This window comes from Corvus kubaryi, unplaced genomic scaffold (assembly GCF_017639235.1).
Source record: "Corvus kubaryi isolate FWS band 111438036 unplaced genomic scaffold, C.kubaryi_AGA036_p1.0 37397, whole genome shotgun sequence".
Taxonomy (NCBI): domain Eukaryota; kingdom Metazoa; phylum Chordata; class Aves; order Passeriformes; family Corvidae; genus Corvus; species Corvus kubaryi.
This window is the reverse complement of record NW_024581136.1, coordinates 7026625-7044455: the sequence shown is the minus strand read 5'-3', so window position 1 is coordinate 7044455 and position 17831 is coordinate 7026625. Positions and strand designations below refer to the sequence as shown.

The 17831-nt window shown below is 37.1% G+C and overlaps 1 protein-coding gene across 2 annotated transcripts in view; it reads left to right on the top strand.

The window, feature by feature from the left end:
- Positions 1–17831, top strand: part of SLC9A9 (solute carrier family 9 member A9) — a 179008-nt gene that overhangs the window by 92386 nt on the left and 68791 nt on the right. The window contains exons 10-12 of one of the 2 annotated variants that reach the window (XM_042042171.1): positions 7108–7221; positions 8986–9097; positions 14607–14760. In XM_042042171.1, the coding sequence (XP_041898105.1) occupies positions 7108–7221; positions 8986–9097; positions 14607–14760 (380 nt within the window). The remainder of the gene's footprint in view (positions 1–7107; positions 7222–8985; positions 9098–14606; positions 14761–17831) is intronic. The other variant, XM_042042172.1, reaches the window with a different exon arrangement.

The following is a 17831-nucleotide window of genomic DNA, read 5'->3' as shown; positions in this document are numbered from 1 at the left end:
AGGTTAGGACTGTAGTAGCAGGTCACAGAAAAATAAAAACACACTTGAGGGGAATGAAAGGAAAAGATGAGAATGATTTTGTGTTTTAATTTTGAAAAATCAGCAGCAGTTCCTCTAATTCTAATATAAATGCAGAAATGCAAAGGATCTATTAGCTCATTGCCATTTTAAAAGTAACTATATTACATTGATAACATTCCTATTTTTCTTTGATCAGAAGAAGAACAGTCATGTTTTATAGCAACTGAGTCTCCTTTGTTATCTCAAATTTGCTTTGGTAAAGCCACAAATTCTTTCTTTGCTCTGTTTATTTTTTAGTCACTGTTCTACATAGCCCTTAACTCGCAGTTTATGTCCTCACTTCCACATGATCAGTGATTTGCCACCCCAGAAATAACCTTCCAAGAAAGTATCATTCAAGTTGTTCAAAATATGTCCTTCAGCTTCATTTTTAGTGATGTTATTATCTTGAATTTTTTTATTCTTTTTCTTCTACACAGAGTCTATTCCCTAATTTCAGCTTCATAAGAATACTTGCTTAATCCTGGACAGCACAGGCTGTTAACAGCCTCTTCATTTTCCATTACCATCATTGCCTCTATCAGAGAATGGAAGAGGCATCAATGTTCCCAAAAATTTCCAAATTCACCCCAAACACAGTTATTCCAGTACTACCACTATTCGCTGAACAGTCAAAAGTTCTTTATATCCCTTCAAACAATTTTCCAGCTGCACTCTATTATGCCCCATCTGGAGCAGAACCCTTTCTTAATCCTTGCAGAAAACAGTCCTGCTAAAATAAACTTAGCGAGTTTGAACTGCAGAAATCCCTGAGCACATAATCTTGATACAACAGAGCACTGGGGTACTCCTTCTTTTGTGCCTGCAACATCTCAGTTCAGGAATTTAAGATAAATAAGCACTTTGAAAATGTTTTTTTCTAGTTTCTGAACCAAAGAAGAACTTGGCTGACAAGCTGTAGGAGCAGCAGCACCATCCCCTCTCTTTGGGGGCCACCTTCCATTCAGCGGTCATTCCGGGGTTATTTTTAGGCACCATTTAAGGTGCTGTATAATAGCAGAAGTCGGTTGTGCTGCAGGAAAAGGAGAGACTGACCTGAAAAGGTTCCCTCTCTTTCAAACAGAGCCATGTTTGAAAAAACACAGCTTTGCAGAAATCCCCTTTCCTAAGCAACTTAGCAAGACTAATGATCTAGAGCTAGATCCAAATTTGGTTGAAAGCAACATTTAATTTAAATTCCAAATTCTTATTTGGCTGTCCAATTTTCAACATTTTTGGTTTAAACTTCTTTTTTTAAACAAAGCCATTCAAGGCCTGTGATAAATTTAATAGTAGGATGTGCCTTTATATCTGAGGCCAACAGATTTGCTTTGCTGGTATCGGTCAGAAGTATATTCTGTGCCAGTATTATCCAGCTTCTCCCAAGCTGAACTTTGGTGATGGGGAGTAGATTATGCCAGAAAGAAGAAGCCATACCATGGAAATGCAAAATATTGCTGGCCTTTCCTTCCCCTTGGTGCTACTGTTTTCTTTTATATCTTTTTCCTTTCCTAGTTCATCCTCAGGCCTTATGAATCCTTAAAACCTCCCAGATCTATAGGGAAATAGAAAGTTATTGTGTGCCTTCGATAAATCTGTTGGGGTGAAATTCATTTAATTCAGTAGCAAAGCTGACTGATAAAAAAGGCCAAAATTTTTCCCCAGGGCATTAAAGATCTTGTAAGAATTTCTCTCTGCTAGAGTGTTTGCAAGTTTAGAGTCAGATATTCTTGCATGTCAAAATTAGCACCATAAACAAGTTTATATTCTGTCATGAATTTGAGTTACTTTTGCTGATCCTTTCATCTAAGCACGTTATTCAGAAATGAGAATTATAACTGTGTGCTGTGTAGATTCATTATAGCTGTATAAGATTTCAAGCAAGAGGTTCAAATCCGAACCTTTTTCCAATTTTGAAACCTCTAATCAGAAGAGAAATTAAATAAAGCAATTAGGCTATAATAAAGGCTTCTATAATCTCAGGAAAATTATGGTAGTTTGAATTCTCAATGCATTTCAATTCAAAAGAGTTAAGGAAAAGCAATTTTCATCAATTATTAATTTATCAATATCCTTGACTTCATGGAATATTTTTGATATCTGGGATCTAATTAAATAGCTTTATTCAAAGATAATAAATTTTATAACCGTCACTTAACATCAACTTCCTGGGTTTTTAATAGCTCTGCCACCTTTAGATCTCTCTTAAAAGTATAATCAATTTTACATCCTAGCTTCCCAGCTCCTGTTGGACTGTGGAAACTCTCCCTGTTTTAATGCAAGAATATATCACTGTAGGGTGCACCCCCCAGACAGGTGGCATTTTCCAAGTTTTTAGCAAAATCAGTGCATCTACAGAAGGCCTGCAGGTACTTGCAGGTGGATGACATTTCTGCAGCAGATATTAAATCAAGTGAATGAATGCAATATTGCCATCAATGATTAAAATTCACTAAATTTTTCTGGAAGGAAGTTGTGGGTGTATTTCAGCTTCTACCCAATACCTCCATACTGGTGTTATTCCCTCAAGAGGAAGGAATGCTGTTTGCCATTCTGCTTTTACCCAGCCCTGTCATACTGACTTTATTCCCTTGAGATGGAAAAGGTTCCTTAAAATATCAGTATTTGAAAAATCTTACATTTTCCATCTCCCCAGCCACAAGGGGACTGTGGCATAGATTATGTTCATTTTCTCCTTTTGATGCTCCTTTAAGGAATTCTATTTTATTGTAGATGAGATTGATACTTAGTGTGTTCCATCTTCCAGGTGCACTAATTACTTACCTAGAAAATCTCTCTAACACTCAGTGAAAATATATGTAGTTCTAGAAAATAAATCAAGTTGCAAAAGCCATTCTGGCATAGTTTATTGCTCTAATTGGCTGGAACTTAACTGTGGGGGTGGAGGAAAGGAAGGAGAGGAAAAAAGACCATGTTTTCCTTATCTCACTGAAAAGATAAAACTAATACAGTTTTTATATCATATAAATTGTTTCACTTGAGTTAAAATAAAACATTGGTGTAAGACAAACTCAGCAGTTACGGCAAGGCTTAAGGTGCAGATCGCCTGGATTGATTCCTTCCTCTGCCAGTGAGAGCTGAACTGCAAGTGGCATCTTCCAAAAGAATGTCCCAGCTTAAAATGGAATTTTTGCACATCCCTCCTAGTACTTACAGCAGCTGAGAGTAATAGAAAAGAGGAGCATATTTAGTGAATGATATGTTTTTAAATACATAAATATTATGTCAATTTAAATTTAAATCTTTTGTAACAACCACTACTTACAGAGGAAAGTACCAAAGCAAAGCAAATACCATTTTCAGTAACTCACTGAGCTAAACACCTAAACCAAGTGCCTGGATTAGTTCTGATGTGGTGTTTTTGTAATTAATACTCTACTCTGCAATGGGTTGACATTGGTGATTTATTACAGCTCTTACATTAAAAGTATAAGCAGATTTATAGACTTCATGGAGAGTTAGAAATGCCACATTACAAATGAGGGGTTTTAGTTTCATAACAAAAAGATGTCTTATTGCTATGTGTATATTAAAATGGTTTTCTGATATCCTTGGAAAAACTAATGGTGATGTATAAGCACTTTATGCCAATTTCATTTAGAGTAGAAAGAGATTGGTTGTCTGTGTGGGTGGCAAGGGAAAAGAATTTATGGTTATAGATAAAATGCTTCCAGACACTCAGTATCCAGGATTTAATCCTAACTTTTTCTTCCCACAAAAGTAATCCCACTTGCAAGTACATATATCCAAAATATTAAAAATTTTTCAGTGGCATTAAAGCAGACCATGGACCACATCATGGACCTGGCTTATGGCCCCTCAGACAGGAGAGGATGTCACCCAGAGGCTACTGCGTATGGTGCAACTCCTTGGGTGACCTAGGAATTTTTAAATTCCCGTTCAAAGCCTATTCCTCCTACTTTTCTACTTCTCATGCAAAAGATCTTGACATCTCCTCTTTAAAATAATGACAAACATTTGACTGAAAGGCATGATAACTTGGGCAAATGCTCCTATGGAAGCTGTTTCTTAACATGGTTTTCAGAAGCTCTCTTTAGAACAAATTGTTTTGCTCTGAAGGGATTTGTGCTGCACAGCACTGACAGTTAAGTGCTACATGGAATCTCTCCATGGGCTCTGTGTTACTGTTGAACAAAACACAGAAGCTGAACACTAAATAAAACACTGTGCTTAACTACACAAAAAAAAGTAAAGTCAGGAGAACAGTGGGTAATCTTTATGTTATACTCCCAAGTGTCATATTCCAGGAAAAGGCATGCAGATATCACTTCTTTTATGAAAATAACTAGTTCTGAAGCAGTTGTTTTATTTAATTTTTTCTAACTCGTGGAGGGAAATTTGAATAAGTTGCAGTCAGAGAATAAATGTGTCATATGAGAGAGTGATAGACTTTTATAAAGAGAGAGCAAACTATGTGGGAAACACAGAAGATTCTGAATGAAGATAACAAGCTACTTTTACCATTTTAAGGAGCTGAATCTTTGATATGAGACTGTATCACAGTTGTGCCTGGAATAAGAAGGAGTGGAGCCTGCTCTAAATTACCTATTGAAATAGCACCTGGATTTTTGCTACACAAAGGAAGAAAAGTAGTCTGGATTTAATCTTCTAGCAAGCAAGCAGTGCACTGATAGAGAAGGATCAAAATACAGAGAAACTAGAGATAAGAGAAAAAAAATAACACAGTTCAGCAAAGACACACATGCACAAAAAAAAAAAAAAAACACAAACAACTCACAGAGGAAAAAAGAAAAGGATTTGGATTATATTTGCTCTTGTGAAAAAAAAAAAAAAAATTTATGTCCAGCAATGCAATTCCAGCATTGGATGCATCTGACACAGATGCTGTGGCTACAAAGTGTTACATCCACTGTGAATAGAGGCCAAGGAAACCACCAGGCCTGTGCTGTGGGACGTGACACATTCACCCAGAGAGCAAAGGAAGAATGTATTGTTCATGTTGAGTGGAAACACCCAGAAAAGAATGAGGGATTTTTTTCTCTTTAACAATCATTTACTCAAATGAGCCTGGAGGTTTGAAGTAAGATGAAGCAGGATGCATGTATTGAGTAAAAGGAGGTAAAGTTATAGGGAAATGAAAAGGATGCACTAAACCGGATTCACAAGAAATCTGTAAAGATTGTATCTTGGTCAGATTGCTGGGAGACAAGGGGTGAGAAGTTTAAAACCAGCTATGCCATGAAAGCACTTCAGGCAAGAGTAAAAGCTCGCATTTAGTAAAATTGCTGAGAAAAAGTATAGAGCAAAAGCAATGATATAGCAAAAATCTGTTTTCCTCCAAAAATGTATGTTAACAGAAGTATTGAAGATACCAGAAAGGAAACTTAGTTTCAGAATCTCTGTTTCTAAAATGTATCAATAGTACATCTACTTAAAATTTTTTGGAGTCCTGAATGGTACTTTCTAAACGAAAAATGAAATATTATTCAGCTTTAAAACCTATGGAGCACTTTATCTCATCCCAACAATTAAAGTATTCAGTTGTGGCTCCTCATAGCAGTATCCTTCCCTCAAAAGCTTTTAATATATACATATATATCTATTTTATAAGAGATGTAGATCCTGTCATGGCACTCCTGATACATATTTCTATTGTTTCAAACAACGCATCAGATGACATTCCCACAAAGACATGGGATCATGTTTGCTCCCAAGTGGAAATGCAAGGATTTATCATCATTTCTATGGGTCACAAGATCCCATACTTTGAAGTTTTTGACAACTGGTTTCTCTTATCTAAATTTAATTCAAATAATTTAAGACTGCTAACCTGCAAGTATTTTTTGTGTTTGTTTTCATGTTGTTCAGTACTGCAGCACAAGATGAGGGCTATGGAATGTGTGCTTGGAATAATTGATGGTGCTGCCATGGGGCCCAAAATATCCTCCCATATACTAATGGGTTTTATGCCACTTTGCCTCTCAAATTTGTCTTAATGATTGTGACAGCTCTTATTTTTCCTTTGTTAAATTTTAGTGACTGTTACTGGATAATTATTTTTGGGACCACAAACATATTACGCAAAATACATAAGCCCACTGAGGATGAATAAAACCATAGTAAGATCCATAGTAATGTTCTGAATAGTGATGTATGGCTGGTTGCAGATAGACTGACAAACTTCGGTCCTAACTCTGCATCAGGATTTGTTGGCGTAGAATCCTGAGCTCAAAAGTGACTTCAGAAGTGAAATGCCCCCTTTTTTTCTTTGTGGTTATTTGGCAGCAATGATTGATTTTTTCCAGATGTAGTTAAATAGGAAAATTTGTTTTATTAGTTTTAATGTAATCAGTTGTAAATACAATCAAGAATATACCCTCAAGGCAAATAAATATTTTGGATTTGCTTGTTTTTTCACAGAAGAAATTCTACCCTAATCATGTATTTTAAGCTTATTTTATAATACCTTTAAATGATATTTTAAATAGTTTGGGTTGAAATGAGTTTTGTATTGATGTCCATACAGTGCAGTAAGAGTTTCCATCTGCAGGATAATATTCATGGTAGTAAGAAAGACTGTGCTATATTTTAAAGGGACACCTTAAAAGTCCATTAAGGATTTTTTTTCTCTCTCTAGGCATTAGTGTACCCATAACCCAGGACTGCATTATGTACAGCCACTTGTATAACCAGGAGCCATTTCCCAGGCTCACCCCCGTAAACATGAGTGAAACTAAATTCGCCCAGCTTCCTTGCAGTTTGAATTGAAGTTCATATAACTTACTTGCTGTTTATGTATTTTACCAGTTGTCTATGTCAAGCTTACATATACAGAGAAAAACATGCAAGCAACTATGATTTTTAAGGATAAAAGACACCTTGTTATACTGTATAGCAAATTAGGTGGGTTTAAAATCCACCCTTGAAGTAGCACCAACTTCTATTCCGTTCATCTAAACAGTTCTGTGTTCCAAGGGAACCTGGGATATTCAGTACTTTGTTATAGACGTGAATCATAATTATGTTCTTTCTCTCTCACTTAAGTTGTTCGAGTTCATGAATTTTTTGGCTGAGAATGTCATCTTCTGTTACATGGGACTCGCACTATTTACATTTCAAAATCACATCTTCAATCCTCTTTTTATATTTGGTGCACTTGTATCCTTTGCTTTAAAGAAGTATGTATCTCTGCACATGTGTGTGTGTATATATATATATATATAAAGAATGCATGTTCTGTGTGAAAAAAGTCAACAAGCAAACCAATCAGTTCCTGGAATACTAAAAATCAGTATTTTCTCAATTCCAAGTAAAATCATCTGTTACATATATCCTAATCATTGCCCCAATGCATGTAAGCACATGTTCTTTGTACAGTTGCTGTTTTGCTCCTCTGCTACAGGCAAATATCTTTAAACAAGCTGGGGAACTTCTGCCAATGGTTTACAAGTGGGTGGGAAATTGGGATCAGTATTGGGACACATCTGTGGGGACAGATGCAACACAAAACCTTTTTTCCTGTCTGGAGCCAGTGCAGATCCACAAACTGGAGAGCTGCCTCCAGACAGATGTGTGCCATAAGCAGGTCTTCCCCACAACTACTTAAATGATATGAAGTCATTAAAAATCACACAGTTCTGCTTCGCTCAAATCTTTCCTTCTTTATACTTGATATCTCTAGCCTATATGGAATTATTTACACCATCATGTACCTAGAGACTGGTAAAAAAAGCTCTGTGTCTTTAATTCTGCCATGGTTTCCCAACAAATCTTACTTATACAGTGGTATAGATTCTTTTCACACTGACAATTTATGCAATGAAATTTTTTGGCTCAGAGCAGCAGCCCTCTGCTTATCACTTTTAAATGAACTATAATAGCTTTGAAAGTTGGAATCATACTGTTTACATGCAGTAACTTTTATATGCAATTTCGAAACGAATAATCAGGACTGCACCAGAGTTCCCTTGGCTACAGGTTGGGCTGGGTGGCAATGAGGACCCAAGAGTTCACTGTGTCCCCAGCCCTGTCCCGGTATGGGGAGGCAGCAGGAGCAGCACCCTGGATGGGGCTGAGCTGCAGAGCAGTGCAGGGACCTGGCTCTATCCCTCCTGTCTCAGAGCCAGCAGCCTGCAGAGGGGCTGCCCAAGCAGGGGCAGGAGAACTGGATGCTCCTAGTGCCAGTTCTCCCAAGCCATGGAGCTTCAGGGAGCTCCTGGTGCAGCTGATAGGCTACAGACATCGCCTCTCAAACACTTCTTCTGGTCCTCCAGTCCACAGCATGTCTCAGACTGGGAGCGTCATAATTGAGCCCTGAGAGCCACAAGACAAGGGGAGGGCAAAAATGTGCAAAATGTGCAAAAAGCGTATATATTCTTTAAATCTGATAATGGCCTCATGTTTCTAACTGAGGCAACTTTTGTGATAGTTCCATAGAGAAGTAATAAAGAACTTCATCAGAAGAATCTCCACAGAGAAGGGGAAGAAAAAGCAAAACGTGCTGGGTATAGACAATATGAATTGCCAGGAAACAAGGAAGTAATAATCAGGTCTAAAAGCACATTTATTCTCTGCAAATTCCTGCTCAAGGAGACAATGCTGTCTCTGCTATTGATGATGGGCATTTTCCTGAAGGGCTGAAGATGAAGTCACATGTGACACTAATGTGATGGGTAGAAGTAGAGTGATTGAAGTGAGATATATTATGATTAATATAAAACGAGGATGTCTGGGGAAGGCAAATCTCTGCCACTTCACAGTTTTATTGGAAGCAGAAGGACATGGCACGTAAAAATGAAAGACAATAATACCGTATTTCTTTAATTACACTTTAAAAATAATTTTAGAGAAATATTTGGATTAAGTTAATTCTGGTTTTGTCAGTAGTTTGTCGACTATTTTCCTCAACATCTTACATTTTAGGTGGCAGTTTTTGTAGCAAGAGCTTCCAACATATACCCACTTTCTTTCCTTTTGAATTTGGGTCGAAAACAAAAGATTCCCAGGAACTTTCAGCACATGATGATGTTTTCAGGTAAGAGCTATTTTGGTATTTTTGGTATTTTTCCTGTCCACATTTAATGACTGACAAAAATAATCATCTATCACTAGAAAAAGCCACATCTATCACAAAGAATTAATTATCTTAAAACTCAAGGTCATCTCTTCACAGTATTGAAGCAAATGGATGCATTCTGATCAACCTCACTGTGCTCTTGACCTATTTTAATTAATGTTTTGGAAACCCACTGCCCATTAAGCCATTGTCTTTCAATCCATTGTCCCCCCATCTGTCTACACTTCCATGACGATTTGGGAATACCATGTTTTTATGTTGTGCTGTTTTAGAGGCACCTGTAGTATACCTGAGAGTATTTTACACAGCAGCAAATAAATATCCAACTGGGACAATGTTAGTACTGATACTCAGATCAGACATGGTCTTTGGCAATTCCTTAAACTTCAGGAACAGTTTTATTGTGAAACATGAGACTAGAACACTTTAATTCCACAGACTTTTTCATATGTATTCCAGCTTGATATTTAATTTTATCGATTTTGTTAACATCGTAGAATAGCAAAAAAAAAAAAATTAAAAATCCAGAAGAGGGAGCCATGTTCTAGTCTGATTTGAACATCATCCCCTGAACTGTTAAAGCTCATCTAGATACCATATTTTTTAACTTGTACAAGCTAGAAATAATTCCACTTGCCTTTATGATGCTAGTTAGGAAAAACTCACTTATAAGCAAAGAATATCTGTTCAGTAAAAGACAGAAATGCAGACCCCCCAATGCTAGTGATAATTTTCTAAAATTAGAAACTCAGTACCTTTCTTGCTTCATTTTCCTTCTTTTTATGCAAAAATTTATTCCACATTTTTATGGATAAAAGTTCTTGATTGACAGCCTTGATGTACAGCGATCCATTTAGCCAGATAACAAGTGAAATCCAATGTGCGGCATTTCAAGCTTCCTCATCAGGAGTACTCCACATCAGGGGGCCTCATTTATGCCTGTGTAATTCCAACTCTCTAGAGAGCAACACAGCAGTTCATTTCTATACCCATTCAATCCTTCTGCTAAAAGCTGCCACTGAAAATGTCAGCTAATTCCAGCAAGACTGATGTGAGGGATGATGACACATCCAGCACTTTCAGCCCGACTGCTCCCTTGCGATTGTTCCACGGGTAACTTGTATCTATAGATCCCTCTAGTAAGCCTAGCAGGTGGCCAACTAGACAAAAGCATGAAAAATAGCTTCATATCATTTGGTATCTAGTTTCTGGGATCCATTTTGGCTTTTGGTTTTCATCAGCTAAAATACAGAATGAAAAACCCTCTGCAATCTCTCTTATTTTTTAACTTTTCTGTCCTCATTTTCTGCAGTCAAATTTCATTCTCCGTGGAAAAGGAGCAGAAAGTAGCCTGCAGCCAGAAGCTGAACATCAGGACTCACACACATTAGCTTTCCAGGACAATCTGGCAGCTGAGAACTGAAACAGTAGTATTGCAGTCTTCTAAAATGTAAATGTTCAAATTCTCAGAAAAGTAATTTTTAACTATTTTTCAAAGAAAAAAACCCTCATTTTGTAGAAAAAAAACTTTATATTATAATAAAGCAATAGCATAATCTGCAACTAAAATAGTAAAGGCTGTCTCTCACACTGCCAGCAGCTGCGCACTTCACAGAACACAGCATACACAGATTTTCTGTGTAATTCTATTTTCTGTGATGTACCAAGATTTGTGCTTAGTTACCAATAACATTCTTAGTGCTATAAACTGGTCATACTCCATATAGTCATAAACAGAGAGGACAATGACTGCCAGAAGAGAGACACATTTCTGACACTGAATTCGAGTTTGAAGGAAAACATTATCTAGAAAAGATCAGCAGCAATAGTCATAGAAGAGTTTGGGTTGGAGGGAACCTTTAAAGGTTATCTAGTCCAACCCCCTGCAATGAGCAGGGGTATCTTCAACTAGATCAGGTTGCTCAGAGCCCCATCCAACCTGACCTTGAGTGTTTCCAGGGATGGGGTATCCACCACCTCGGCGTGTGTTTTACCACCTTCATTGTTCTGATACAACATCAGGTTCTAGCTGATCACAGGGAAAAATGGACTTCATTCACCACAGCATCACACATTCAGGTGTAGAAAACAATGCATTTGAGGTTAGTATTGTTTTCTGTGCTATCATTACCAAATCCACCAAACATTTACTGCTTGTTTTACTGCCACAATCACCAAAATGATTGCTGAGAAAAATTGCTGAGAAAAGCAATTAAGGTCAGGCAAGTACATTGTCGATTAGCATTTGATTATACCTTACTATGCAAAGAACTCTCCTGAAGTCATTAAGTTCTGCTTTTTGATGAGTATTAATACAGTTGAGAAAAGGTGGAAGAGTTAGGCTTGGAGGTGGATTATGTAGAATTTTGATTTATCACATTCTTTATCTGCTTCTGCCACTCCTCTAACAATACATTACAGAGGGTGGATTCACTTCTACAACTGTTTTTAATCATGATCCCTGATAACATTCCATTGTAAATGGAAACTTGATTAGTCCTCTCTACAAGGACTAATTAAGCCTGGGCTTCTCAAATTAAGTTGAACATCAGCTAAAGTGAGCAGTCCAGCAGTCTCTACTCATGTGAAAAAGAAACATTTTGAAGTCTTTGACTTTATATCACCTTCCACTCTTCTAACATCTTTATTTACTTTTTACTTTGCTTTCCTCTTCTCTACAGCACATAAATAGGCAACAGAGAGGCTTGTGGTACACAGTGCTACAGGGGTGGTTGCTGTTAATATAAGGCATTACACAGCAGCAGTGAAGTCTGAAAAGGATGAACATAAATGCAGAATTAAACCAAAAAATGCTGGTGTACAGGCAGCTGTTGTGCAGGCATTTACTTCTGCACACTCATACAGACATGGAGGTGGGAAGTGTCAATGTGAACCTTTCCAAGAAACATAGAGATGTAAAGAAATCAGCTAAATAGAAAAGAAAGCAAGGAAGAAAAGCGTAGAGAACTACAGTTGAAACCAAAACACCAGATCTACCCAAAGAAAGTTTTCTTTCCTGGCAGATTTTTTTTGCACCAGCAACAAACACTCCAGCCCTCACAGGCTCTTCAAAGGGCTGGGTTTGGAGAGGTGTCTGTGTGGGGTGCAGGCAAAGGATGGCTAACAGCCCTACAGGGCACATGGGTTCTGTTCTGTGAGAGCTTAACCCTGGGCTGGTTTGCTTTGAAGGCTCTGGCACATTAAAAAGATATTGCTTAAAGATGAATCCCTAATGGCTGGCACAAAAAAAAATACAAAAAACTGTTAGGAAATCTGTGATACAGCCCAGGGATGAATGGATTAACAGAGATGTGGAGCTGCTGTCAGTGCAGCATCTCTGAAAGATAAGGGGAGAGAATCTCTGCTAATGGTTCATCAGAGTTTGTCCTTCTACCACACCACTCTCTCCAGGTGTAGCTGAAGTACCAATGTCCACTGCATCCAATCATTCCATTGGGCTTTGTTAGCATTTTTCCCTGAAGTTTTACAGAAAATATAATCTAAACTTCAGTCTATTTCAGTACCTTAACATTTTCTGAGGTTGTTAAAATTACCTTCCCTCATTTGTATTACTACCTGGAAAGTATTTTGAGATAGATAGATAGATAGATAGATAGATAGATAGATAGATGTATATAGTAGTGTTCCTTGCTTCTCATTGAGTCTTTACATTTTAGGTGCATTCATCTGCTTCCCACTGCCTTACTTGGAAGCAAATGCTTTGTGTGATTATTTATTTTACTTTAGACATGTCTTCAGTTGAAACTGAATTATCTCTTCTAGACCATGTTGAGTCTTTTATAACTGAAAAATGCAGTGAAGTCACTCATTATTTTTCTAAACTGAAAGAACAGCCATTCCAGTGCTCAAGAAGCAAAAACATCACTTAATTATATTATAATTAATAGATATAGATATAGATGATATACATAGATATAGATTAGATATAGATGGTATAGATATAGATAATATAGATAGATATAGATATAGATAGATATGGATAGACAGATAGATAGATAAATAGATAGATATCCCCTCTTGCAAAAATAGATGTTCTAGATTTAAAATGGAAAGTGTGCTGCAGTTGTGGAAAGCAGCACTGTTTTCCACTGAAATGTAGCTGGTTTTATCATCCAGATTACCACTATAACCACTGAAAAAAGACCATTTCAATAGTGGGTCATTCCCTCCTCAGATACATGTCTAAAATGAGCTGATATTTTTTCCCCTGTAAGAAAACAGTAAAGCATCTGCATTCTCAGAGACATCTTTTACAGAAAAGCAAAGCCAAGGACAAGCCCAATGTCTGCCTGCAGTGTTTTGAACCTGCTGCCACTGAGATAGTGCACCTCCAGTCTGCTTCTTCCTTGCAGAAATGGCTTTGTGCTGTTCCCTGGATAAACTGCCCAGCTTCTATACCAAATAATTCACATTCTAGCTATGTAATCTTGAAGAGCTTGGGAGTTCTAGGCCAAAAATAGCTGCATTTAGCAGTTAATTAAATGATTCTGCATATGTCATCAGTGCCTTACAAGAGGTTTGATTACCAGATTTAATCTCTCAATACTTGCAAAGTACTTTTTGCATTCAGTGTGTATTGTATACACATAATGACTTTGCTCTCTACACTTACTTTGTGATTTTTTTTAGAAAACAATAAAGTGCATTTAAATAGATAAATGAAAGGCATTGTAAAATATAGAGTATTATTTGTATTATGCATCCTGAGGGCTGCAGGCACTAGCAGGCTTTTTCTCCCTCAATTTTTAAACATGGCATTCTGTGAAGACCTATTTAGTCACCTTATTACTACCTAAGGGGCTTTTTTTAAAAAATTCATTTAGCTGTTTTCACCACCTTTGTAATTGCTTGTTTATTCAGTCTCTGTGGGTGTATAATTCTACAACTATTATAATGTTTCAAGTACATTAATTTCTTCCCCTTTTAGCCATTTAAAATCATCTTTGAAAAACTATTCATTGTTTTTAAGTCATGTTTTTTCTGACTAGTCTTATAACATTAAATTATTTTATAAAGGAATTTTAAAGAAATATTCTATATTTTCAAGTAAGAAATGAGTAGCATATTTGGGTACAGATTTTAATGGCAATCCTCTTTTTCACTTTCTCCTGACTTCTTGAGTAGTCTCACTTAACACAGGATATAGATTTCTTTTTCAATCTGCATTAAGTTCAAATTACGACTTAATTTGCAATTATTCAAGACAAATAATTCAGTGGATGTAAAGCAAATGTGTGATTGTTATGTAAATATGAGAGTACTTTCATTGTTCATTTTTGCAAAGTTGCTGCTTTAAATCCCACCCTTTCAGTTAGCACGATTCGGTGTTTTATAAGCAGAATTATGATCTGAAAATTTCTTCTGCCCTTGGAACTGGGTTTGGACTGAAAAGATTAAAATTGTGTTTCTCCATCACTTTAAGTTCATCATCCTTGTCTTTTCTCAGGTTTACGTGGTGCGATTGCATTTGCATTGGCCATTCGAGACACGGACTCCCAGCCCAAACAGATGATGTTCACCACAGCCCTGCTGATCGTGTTCTTCACAGTCTGGGTATTTGGGGGGGGCACAACACCAATGCTCACCTGGCTGCAGATCAGGTTAGTACTGTACAGCATTAGCCAGCAAAATGGAATGGGATCCCTAAGGATAAATCACTATATTCTTACAACTTTCTAATGCTTACATATGTGCTTTTTATGAGCTTTAACACACACAAAGGAAGTATTTAGCTACCTGTAAGAGGCTCCAGACCACAAGGAACAGGCTCTTTCCAAGTTTGTTATGAGTTTAGACCTAGGTCAGACACATCCTTGTTTCCTAAGAGTTTGTTTCACTACTGCTCCTTTGAACACTGTGAATAAATGTTAGTAGTGTCCTCCTCACTGCTGAAGAAAGACCTATAAAGGCAGATTTTACCCTCATCTTAAAATCTGTAGTTATTACACAAACATGTAATAAATCATGTATTTCTGTTTATAATGTGAATATGCTGGAAAAATCTACCTCCACTGGTGCCTTATTCAGGCATTAATTTATTACATGCTATTTTATATATTCTTCTTCGCTATGTTATTTTTTAAATTACTTCATAATCACTGGTATTCACAGAGAGCAATGATTGACAAGGAAGGTTAAATGACAAGAGAGAGGTAAATAGAAAACTGGAGTAAAAAGGATCTATTTTAAATGCAGTGTCCTTCCAAGTGTGCTTTTTCGAAACCCAACTTTTAATAATGAGTGTACTCATGCTGGTTACTGATTCTGCTTAATTCGCAATCCATTCAGAACTCCCTGCTGTGATTTGCAAGATCACCACAGAAAACCTCAGTATTGAGATAGGCCTGCAATTCACAATTCCTTATCATTTATTCTATATATAGCATATCTTTTCCTTGTTTACAAAATGATGCCTGATTACAAGTCTTCATTTCAGACTCTTGCTATAAAATAGCAGCTGAAGATAACCAAATTGGGGCTTTTACAAAGAGCATAGATAAAACTTGCAGACAAAATAAGGACTAGCGTACAAGTGCACTGGATAAACATAAAATGCAGGCATCCATATACAGTGTGGAAGCTTTCTATTTCTGTGACAGTTTGATTACTCATCATGACATGTCTCATGTCCCATAATGTCAGTCAAGGCCATTACAGTTTGGATACACTCTGGCACTATCAGTCATCTTTCTGAGATTTACCACTTTTTCACTGTCAGTCAGCAAGAGTTTTTCTGTGTCGCAACAGAAACGTGGGTGAGGAAGAGAATTCTCATTAGATCTTGGGGACCAAATGAGCCTGGGTTTCTATAACAGGAGATAAGGAATAATTCTGAGAATTCAGTAAGGGAAAAGGCTGTGAGCAGTAGTCACATATGCAGTCTAAGAACTTGGGTCACTAGATGCCCCTCTTGGTTTAGCTCTCTAGGGAATTTTTAAATGAAGATTGTCAAGTGCTTTCACTAACAAGCAATTGAATTGGATGCAATGGCATTTCTTCTACTACTAATGGCTACTTAGTGCTGCCCAGAGGCGCAAAGCCCCCCAGGACCACAAGTGAGGGGCTGACTCTCATATTAACTGTTTATACTGTTCAATGCATGTGCTTCTTTCTCTAGTCTCCTGTACAACAGATTTCACCAAAGACACAGACAGTATTGATTTTAAATGCTCATCTCTGAGGATTTCCCCTGAATCCCATCAGATCTGCCAGACATTTTTACCAATAAAATGAATTGGTTTTGTAACCAGGATATAGATTTTCTTACTATAAAGCTATGAGGTTCATAATTTCCACTTAATTCCTTGACACTGGAACATACATCTTCATAAATTATGAGGAGGTCAAACTGAGATAAAATTTTAAATAGACATTTTTAATTACCAATGTATCTTGAGGCCCTGATTTCTCCTTATAGTGAAGATACTTAATTGTCTTTATAATTTATTACACCTCAGTATGGAATTTTGTCCTTAGTTGCCAGCATTTGTGTTTTCAGTCTTAAGTAATTTTACTAAGTAATTGTATTTAAAGGTGGTGGTAATTCATGACAGTTGACACTTATATGGATTCTAGCAGGTAAGTTTGCTGAGGAAAGTTATGGAGCTGTTGCTAGTGACACCAGCTTGCTTGGTGTAGTACCCCAGCATGCTGGCAGCTGTACCTGAACAGCAATTCTGAGCTGCGTCTATCCCCATGATTCTTTAGAAGAAAAAGATGGTATTTTCCAAGCTAGTTCGGAGGGGTCAGCTCACAAAGCCAAGGGAAACTGCATTACAAGTACAAAAATTATATGACTGTCTCTGAAGAGATTTTTTTGGAATAGGTTGGTGTGTCATCAATTACAGAAAAAAAGGGGTGAAGCCAGGGAAATTCTGTAACCACGGCTGTAATCACAGAAGAGGGGAACTGGTCTCACAGCAGCCCTTTGTGTTCAGCTGATACAAATGTACCTCAGGCTCCATCCTGGGGCAGTTTGAAACTCTTCCATGTGATTCCCCAGTGCTTCAGGGAATCAGATCTACCACTATCGGTCAAATCCAAAGCTCAGTTAACCTAAACAACTAAAGTTATTCACATTATCAAAATAAGGTGCTTACAGGAAATTAAAAATGTATGAATGGTCACAGTGACTACACTGGCTTTCCCTACATAAACTACAAGTTGCTGTATAGGTAAACCTTCTCAGGAGAGAATGATCAAAAACAGCATGATCAAGCAAATAACAGTCCCAAGCTGAGTGTGCTTTTTTTGCCAATTTTTCATCATAAAATAATTATCCACCAGATAATGTATCTAATTGAACTGGAGGCATTCAGAGACTAATAGAGAGGAGCATGTGATTTCTGAATCTTTTTGGATGGGTTGAATCTTACATGGACTGTTTTGTGTCCCCTCTCCCTCTGAGAAATGGCTACAGCTCCTACCATTAGTTCAGGAGATGCAACTCTAAACTCCTCAAGGTCAATCAACTCAGTCTTATCCTATGAGATAAATGCTTGAGTTTACATGGTACAGACCAACTTACCCACAGTTTGGTTTTAAAACATAAATAAATCTATCATCCATTCAATTCAAGATATGTGAAAATAACATAAATCAGAAAGAACTCACACCAATACATTTACCAGTTGCTCTACCATAATGCATTACACTGTTAGGGCAGAAGACA